The sequence below is a fragment of the Chrysochloris asiatica genome, unplaced genomic scaffold (assembly GCF_000296735.1).
Source record: "Chrysochloris asiatica unplaced genomic scaffold, ChrAsi1.0 scaffold00142, whole genome shotgun sequence".
NCBI lineage: Eukaryota > Metazoa > Chordata > Mammalia > Afrosoricida > Chrysochloridae > Chrysochloris > Chrysochloris asiatica.
This window is the reverse complement of record NW_006408660.1, coordinates 3180887-3190183: the sequence shown is the minus strand read 5'-3', so window position 1 is coordinate 3190183 and position 9297 is coordinate 3180887. Positions and strand designations below refer to the sequence as shown.

Here is a 9297-nt window from a genome sequence, read left to right as displayed (position 1 = left end):
CCTTCAATTCCTATTTTGTTGAGGGTTTTTGTCAGGAATGGATGTTGGATTTTGTCAAATGCCTTTTCTGCATCAATTGATACGATCATGTGGTTCTTTTCTTTTTTCTTATTTATATGGTGGATTATGTTGATTATTTTTCTAATGTTGACCCATCCTTGCATCCCTGATATGAATCCCACTTGATCATGATGTATTATCTTTTTGATGTTCTGCTGGATTCTGTTGGCTAGGATTTTGTTGGGAATTTTTGCATCTATTCATGAGGGATATTGGTCTATAATTTTCTTTCTAAGTGATGTCCTTCCCTGGTTTTGGTATGAGAGTTATGCTTGCCTCATAAAATATATTAGGATGTTTTCCATCCTCCTCCATCTTCTGGAATAATTTGAGTAGAATTGGTGACAGCTCTTCCTTGAATGTTTGGTAGAACTCACCAGTGAAGCCAGCTGAGCCTGGACTTCTTTTGGTTGTGGGAGTTTTTTGATGACCTGATCAATTTCTTCTTTTGTTGTGGGTCTGTTAAGGTTTTCTGCTTTACCCTGTGTAAGTTTAGGTAGGTTGTGTTTTCCTAAAAATGTATCCATGTCGTCTAAATTTTCAAATTTGTTGGAGTACAGCTTTTCATAGTTTTTATCCTTTTGTTCCATTGACATAGACAGTGTTTATTCTAGTGTGTGTTATTTGTGTCTTTTCCCTATTTTCTTTTGTTAGGTTTACCTATGGTCTGTCAATTTTGTTAATCCATTCAAAGAACCAGCTTCTTGTCCTGGTGATTCTTTCTGTAGTTTTTGTTTACTATCTCATTTATTGCTGCTCTAATCTTTAGCATTTCTTTTCTTTTAGTGACTGAATGTACCCTCTGTTGGTCTGTTTCTAATTGTTGAACATGCTGTGTTAGATGTGTAAATTTTGATTCTTCTTTTTGGATGTGAGTATTTATTGCAATAAACTGTCCTCTTAGCTCCGCTTTCGCCGTGTCCCAAAGATTTTGGTGTGTTGTGTTTTCGTTCTCATTTGTTTCTAGGAACTTTGTGAATTCACGTTTAATTTCTTCTACTAACCAGTCGCTTTTCAGCCAGGTGTTATTCAGTTTCCATGTATTTGACTTTATTTCCTTGGTCTTCCTATTGTTGATTTAATTTGATAGCATTGTGGTCTGAGAAGATGCTTTGTAGTATTTTGATATTTGTAAATTTATGGAGGCTTGTTTTGTAATGGTCCATATGCACTGGAAAGAATGTGTATTGTGTGGTTGTTGGGTTGAATGCTCTGTACACATCTATGAGGTCCTGTTGACTGTTTTTTTTTTAGTTCCTCTGTGTCTTTGTCAAGTGTCTTTCTCATTTTTCTATTCATTTTCGACAGTGGTATATTAAAATTGCCTGCTATTATTGTTGATTTGTCTATTTCTTTCTTCAAATCTATTAGAGTTTGCTTTATATATTTTGGAGATCTTAAATTCAGAGCATAGATACTTATTAAGGTTCTGTCATCTTTTTCAGTTGTCCCTTTAATCTTGAGATAATGTTCATCTTTATTATGCTGGTTTTTGCTTGAAAGCTTATTTTATCTGAGGTTAGTATTGCCACTCCTGCTCATTTTTTATTGCAATTAACTTGGTGTATTTTTTTTCCCATCCTTTGACTAAAGTCAATTTTGGTCTCTGTGTTTAAGGTGTGTATCCCTTGCAGACAGCAAATCAAAGGATCTTGGTTTCTTATCCATTCTGCCATTCGCTGTCTCTTAACTTGTGCATTTAATCCATTTACATTCAGTGCAGTTATCAATAGGTATGGAGTAATTGCTGCCATTATGTTTGTTTGTTTTTTGTGGTGCTGCTGCTTTCTTTGTTCTGAGTGTCTTCCTGTGCTGAGTTCATGTTTTTTGTGTTCTTTCTTGTCAGTTACCTCATAGCTTTAATGTTTCCATGTTCTTCTTGGATTTTCATTTTCTTGGTATGTTGTGAAGTCTTAGTTTTCTTTGAGATTACCTTATATTCCATTAACTTTTCCCTCCATTTAGTGCACTCTATTTATCCTGTAATCTAGCTGACCTTCTCACCATCTGGATCTCTGTTCCTACTCGTTTACTTTCTTTCATATTGTAATTGTTTTGATTCTATACTGACCTCCCAGATCCTCTGAATTTGTTCTTATAGTTTTGTTCTGTTCTTGGCTCTTACATTTGTTGATTTAAGTTCCAGGAGCTGCTGCCACCGTATGTCAATCTTTGGTTATTATCTGCTCTTGTTGGGTCCACAGAACTCCCTGTAGGATGTTTTGTAGCGCATTGTTGGCTTTGGCAGAATCTCTTAGCTTTTGTTTATACTGGCATGTTTTGAATGTACAGTTGTAATTGATTGATAGTTCTGCTGTATAAAGGATTCTTGGTTGGCAGTTTTTTTCCTTTCAGGGTTTTTTATATGTCTCCCCATTGCCTTCTTGCCTGCATGGTTTCTGTTGAGATCTGAGTTTAAACTGACTTGCTTGCCTTTGTATATAATGCTTTTCTTTTCCTTAGCTGCTTTCAGGATTGCCTCCTTATCTTTCTTTTTGGAGAGCTTGATTATGATATGTCGTGGTGATTTTCTTTTGAGGTCTATCCTTCCTGCCATTTTGTTGAGCTTGAATGCTTATCTTTTCCCCTTTCAGGATGTTAGAGAAATTTTCTTCCAGCAGCTCTTCAACTATCTCCTCTATGGACTTGTGTGATTCTTCCTGTTCCAGAATGCCAATAATTCTTAAGTTATTCCTCTTCATATTGTCCAACTGAATCTTAGACCTTCTTCAGATTTTTTTTAATCCTTTTTTCTGCTTGCTCTTCTGTCTTAGTAATATTGAGAAATTTGTCTTCCAGCTCACAAGTTCTGGCTTCCATCTCTTAAATTCTGTTTCTTTGCCCTTTCAGTGTAGTGTCTACTTTTGATATTCTATTATTAATCATTTGGATCTCTTTAGGTTTTGAATCGTTTCCAATGTTGTATCTATCTTATTTGATTGTTCCTGTAGCGCTTTCCTGACGTTTTCTTATTTTTGTCAACTCCATTGTAAAGTGTTTTGAAACATTTTATAGTCATTTTTCTGAATTCCTTCTCAGGAATTTCCAAGGCCTGCCCTCCTTCCAGAATGGAGTCTAGGTCTACCTCTAGGTTATTTGTCTCAGCTATTTTATCTTGTTTCGGGACATGTGCTGATATGGTCGTCTGTTTTTGCTTCTTGGACATGTTCAGTGGTTAGCTGTGGCCTTAATACTTAACTGAGCATGATTCTTCGTATTTTTTATGCATTCTGATTGCCTGCAGGTAGATGTAATCAGGAGGTGGGCTTCCCTTTTCACTTGTCTTATTGCTTAACTCAGAGTAACTTTCATAGGTGTTGTCTGCCTCCCTGGTGTATGGCAGTTGATACTGGTTCTTGCCTGGATTGTAGGGTTTCATAGGGTGTGATTGTAGCTTGACTATATGGCAGCAATTGCTGTCTCTTCCTGGGTAATATACAGAAAGAGCCTTCTAAAGGTAAAAGGGGGAATAAAAATACAGCAAAAAAAAAAACAAAACAAAAAAACCCAGATTGGATACTGTAGTCTACAATCACAGAAAAGAGAGAGAGAAACAAGAAGGAAAAAAAAGATCTGTAGCCTAATATGAGTATGACTTTAATATCCTCTTTTTGTTTCTTGCCTTCAAGGCCACCTGATAAGTTTCAAGATGCCACTGTTGGTTGTTTTGCTGTACCTCAAGATTTAATTTTCTGCCTGTCTTGTTTTTCGTCTCCCACTCCACAATCCGTGTCCTGGCCTTTTTCCCCTATTAATAAACAGTTCAGGGCTGGCTGTGTCCGTTTTACACTGCCATTTGGTTTTAAGCAGGGAGTGCCCCTTTAATTACTGAGAGGATCTGTGTGCATGGGTGGTAAAAGAACCCTCCAGTGGTGGGATTGAGGTGCTCAGACACCCCTCTATTCACCAAAATGAAGGGGCGCAGACAGCGAGAGGCCAATGAACAGATACCAAAAAAATCAGAACAAGACAAAAAATATTGTTCATCTTTGTCTCTGAGGTTCCCACATGCATTAGTCCGTGGCAGGTCTGCTTGCTCTCTCGCTTGGTCTTGCTGTTTGGTCTCATCCACGTTGTTGGCTATGGGACGTTGAGGTTGGCAGGTTTAAACTTATGAGATTTCTTGCTTCTGCTACAAGCTTTATAGAGTAGCTATAAGCCTTCAAACTTTTTAAATATGCATATGTGGTTCATAGTTTTGGAGTTCTCCCCTGAACTTGCTTTGCCTGGTATTCTTTGGTATTGCTGACGGAGATCTTCACTGCACCTCTACCCTGCCATCAAGCCCCACCCTACACCGTACTATTTTGTAATTTAAAAAAATAGTAAATGAAAAAATATATACATAGCAAATGATACATACTTATCCCATGGCATGGGTAACATCCCATGCCACCCCCACTCAGTCATGTGTTCAAGAAGTCTGTTTATATTGATGAATATAGATTACCCCTGTTCTTTTCAATAGCTGCTCAGTATTCAAAATAAGAATACACTACAGCCATTGGACGTTAAAGATTGTTTCTGTATATTTTCTTTTACATATAGGACTGCCTGTATGTATACCGTTTTATGCGCATATGTATTCTCATTAATTACATGGAATATATTTGCACATACCTTCTAATGTATATATTATTTTCTAAGAAAGATTAGCTCCCAAGCAGTTGTACTGTTGGATCATAGGATGTACTTACTGGATTTCTGCCATCCTGGGCTTTGCAATGCTGCCAACCTCCTTTCTGTGTTTAAACACTTCATCTCCTTTGATTTTTGTGGTCTCTACCACAGGCTCACCAGCTGCTCCTAGGAAACCCTATACAGGTTCACTGTGGGTCGGGACTGACTCAACGGACAGCACTTAACAACAACCACACAACCACAGGCCAAATGTGGCAGTCAATATTTAACTCACTTATATGAGTAGGCAGCAAAGCTTTGGTCTTCTTAAAACTTTTTTGGCCTCTTAAGTCCATGGACTTTGTTAATATTCAGGGAAACTTGCCAATATTGTAATTGGGAAAGCTGAAGTTGGGAAATTTGATACCTTTAATAAATAGCTATAATCAGTGTGTAAATCAGCAATGAATCTCTTTCTTGATGAAATCTAATAATCAGAAACTTTTTTTCTTTTTGTACACCTTATAACAGTGCTTTAATATTCAAACTTAGTAATATTTCTTGATCAAAAACTTATTTTTGTTAAGTGCTGTCAAGTTGGTTCTGAGTTGTCATAACCGTTTATATGGTTCCCAAGGAGCCATATTCTTGCAGGTAATTGAACCACAGACCTTGCAGTTCAAACCTACCTTGCACTCTAGTGCATTAACCTGTAGCGCCAGGACTCCCAATGAAAACTGGTGATCAGAAATGTTTTTCTACTTCGTAAGTTTATAACAAGGAGTCCTGGTGTGGTGCTGTGGGTTAATGCGCCAGACTGTAAAGAAGTTTGAACTTCAAGGTTGGTGGTTTAACCTTACCAGCTGCTCCTCAGAAACCCTATATAGGGTCACTATGGGTCGGCACTGACTCGATGGCACTTAACAACAATAAGCTTATAACAAAGATTACCTGCAAGAATAATGATGCTAAAGTGACAGTCTTGCAGAAAAACCACATGGACAATTAACATCTGTGATGACCTTCAGCCTTCTTTGCATGTTATGAAATGGAACAGAACAGTTCTGAATGAGGTTTTCATTGAAACCAAAGTTAATGCTAATTTCAACTTTTAACTTAGTAATTATATGTGGAATGGTTTCTGAGCAGTCTTCTCTTTCCTTTGTAGGAAGAAAGAAAATTTTCAAAGACTGTGCAAGGGAAGGTACAGAACAGTTATCTGCACTCACTTCTGGAAATTGGGGAGCTGCTGAAAAAAAGACTTGAGACCACAAAGAAAATAAAAATTTAAGGAAGTGTGAATCGCAGGCAACGCTGACTCTACCACAGAGAATGACACCATCTTTCCAGGCAAAAGCTACATCTGGTTGACCATCATTTTTATCCAGAACTTCCTCATAAAATGCATGAAGGACTTTGATCGTGAATTAATTTTTTAGGTATTAAAAACAAACATCTGATTAAATTATTGTATATAAACCAGAAATAGGACCCTCATGTGGGCGTGACCACTTTTTATAAATGTTCATATGCATATGGCAGCCACAAAAAAACCCACTTTTCTTCCCTCCCATCACCAGAAACATCTGGGTGCACGTGGCCCTATCAAAGTGCAGTAGAGATTAAGCATTCGCTGCAGAGCCACTGAGTGGCATTTTTACTATATCAGTGGGGGTTTGGTCTGGTCTTTGAGCCTGAGGAAACAGAAAGCAAGATCAAGGGGATCGTGACTGGGAGCAGGCCCAAGCCCTCTTTCCACAGGAGCAGGGAAGGTCATTTTGAATCTTCCCTCAGCTGCTTGGCTCCCCTTAGCTCAAGGCAGACTCACAAAGGGCCTTAGGTAAAATTTGGCATAAGCGCACTCATTATTTGAGGGCACAGGCACCTTCTTCAGAAAGGTTCCACCTAGATGACCACGGGTGCTCATTTTGTGGCTTGGTAGTCCTGGTAGCGATGACATCCCCATCCTATCTTCTGTGAGAGTTAAAACAGGTACAGAGCAGTAAGACAGGCTTCTGTGAATGCACAGCTGTTCTGAGGAAAAAGCAGTGCAGACTTGTGAGCCTGCTAATTTGACATCCATTTCTGAAAGATGGGAATCACTTTTTGAAAGAAGAGAGGTGTACATAATTATGCAGGCAAGTATGTCACTAATTTCATTGGCTTCTGCAAGTGATTCATGAAGTTATATTAGGAGGCTTCAAGAAGTCCATGGGGGGAAAAAAAAGAAGTCCATGGAAAAGTTCCATTATCTTTCAATCCCATTTTCCACGAACCTTTTAAAGCTGTTCACATATGTATAGACATATATACATATATATATATATATATGTGTGTGTGTGTATATATATCTGTATATATACACATACACACTTGAAGAATTCATACTTCAGTGTTCTTAAGGGGTTTGGGAAAGGAATATATATTATGGACTTAGGTTTTAAGTTTGGGGTTGGCAGAAGAAATGTCATCCTATGAATTTGAAGCTCAGTCTGTTTTTTTTCAGACTTGAGAATTATACCAGGGTTTTTGTGTTCACATAGAGGTTGCCAAAACTGTAGCCTCAGAGATTGATCTGAGAGAAAGGATACAATTTGCTCTTGAAAATGTTATACAATTTATACAGTTGCTTTCATGATTTTTTAATGTTTGAATTTCCACTTCCATTTTTAGATTTTGTTATCCAACTTTTGGTTAAAGTAATTCTCTAAGAACAAAGAAATGAATTTGGTGAAGAAATTTAAGCATATGATGGTGGCTTAGTCTTGAAAGCCTTAAAAGTTGTCTCCCTACTCACTGCTCCAGTGAAATATATTTCCTCTTTAAAATCAGTCAAGAGAGCTTGAAATCTATATGCAAAGTAAATGCATTTTGTGCCCTCATCTAGACTTTCTTAGATTCCCAATTTGATATGGTGATTAATGATGATATAAACTTCCAAGAAAACTTTTTAAAATGCTCAAAGACTTGATGGACAGCCTAGCTTACCAAGTAATTAATAGAAAGTTTGGTTGTTAATTGGTAGCCACAACTGTCACTTACCCTGTTCCAAAAGGAAGAACTGTTCAGAACAAGATGAATTGAAAATTCGAATTGATTCTGACTAGAATTTAATGACAACATATCATTATTCCATAAAACTGTGGCCTACTTTAGATGGAACTTTGTATGTGTGTGTGTGTGTATGGGTGTGTGTGTACGGCATGTGTTCTTTAAATAATGTGTTTTTTTTTTAATATCCCAAAAAGTACTGTACATAGACATATTCTTTGAAGCAAGTCTATCAATTGACCATGCTCAATCTAGCAAGTGTGTGCTCAGTGGGCTGGCTTTGGTCTTCAGGGACAGTGTGTGACTCCAATGGTCTACCTAACCCATCTCCTGCCTAGTGACTTCCGGGACCTCTACTGGTTTTAATGGCAGATAATGTTACGTCGTCAAGGTTTGCTTCCTTTGATACTTGCTGATTTTCCTACTAAATGTAGCATTTCAATTAGATCCAACCTCTTTACATTTTGAGATAATTGTAAAAAGAATGAAATTATGCAGAAATGGCCAAGATCTTTTATTGATCTGTTCTTTTGAAAACTCATGCACTATAAATTGTGTACAGTTAAAAATATACATATATACATATATATATATTCTTACATGAGTAAAAACACCCTCTCCCAGCAATCGTATGTCATCATTGGTGTTTGAAGAGAATTCCCAAATAGCCAATTGCTGTTGCTGCTGCTGTTTTGTTTCTTTGTGGGGTTTTTTGTTTGTGTGGGGGGTTTTGTTTTGTTTTTGTGATAAGTTGATATTTAAGGAAAAAAAGCAAAGAAAAACTACAACTACTGTTTACAGACTGAAAAATTACTGCTTTTTATACTACTGAGATGCTAAATTTAAGAGTCTCCAAGGCAAATAATTTGGTTTATCTGATGTGGATAAAAGTAGAGAAATTTTTAGTGTTCTCCACATAATGGAAAATGTACAAATACCTAGCTATGTTGCCCATCAATTTTGTATATCTTCATAATTTTAATTCCTCAAAATTGCATTATATTTTGCAATCACTGTGTTCAACCTGGGTCTGTCTTTCATTTAAATTTTAATATAAAAAGGAGTTTCTATGTACATGACCTTGTTAGTGAAACTCTTCCCATTTGATGTGACTTATTAATATGGGAAGTATGTAGTCTTCCTTTTTCAGAATTAAGTATAAACTGGATGGGTTAATTTATATAAACAGTTTTCATCTTAAGTTGGCATTTCTGCCTGGTTCATTTCTGTTAAGATTTTTTAAAGCCTCAGCCTTCTCAAGGGACTTCATAAAATTCATGGAAAAATTGGAATGAAAAGATAAACTATTTCCAAGAACTTTTTGAAGCCCTCTCATGAGTGGCATAATTTACCTCATTTTTGTATTGAGTGCTATATCCCCAGCAAAAATTTATTATTTCTGAATTTTAATTTTGTATTCCAAGGACATGAGTTTTGTTTATAAACTGTCCCTTGCAGACTAGCATCCATTAATCCTATAAATATGTACTAAGCCTTTACACCAGATCTCTACTGATAAAATGGTGATACCCAATGTCCTATTAGATAGTAGAAAGGTGGAGTATT

General features: G+C 36.8%; 1 protein-coding gene across 1 annotated transcript in view; it reads left to right on the top strand.

The window, feature by feature from the left end:
• Positions 1-6093, top strand: part of NAA25 (N(alpha)-acetyltransferase 25, NatB auxiliary subunit) — a 157616-nt gene extending 151523 nt beyond the window's left edge. Inside the window, exon 24 of the mRNA XM_006870459.1 lies at positions 5849-6093. Coding sequence (XP_006870521.1) covers positions 5849-5971 — 123 coding nt within the window. The 3' untranslated portion in view covers positions 5972-6093. The remainder of the gene's footprint in view (positions 1-5848) is intronic.
• The last annotated feature ends 3204 nt before the right edge of the window (positions 6094-9297 follow it).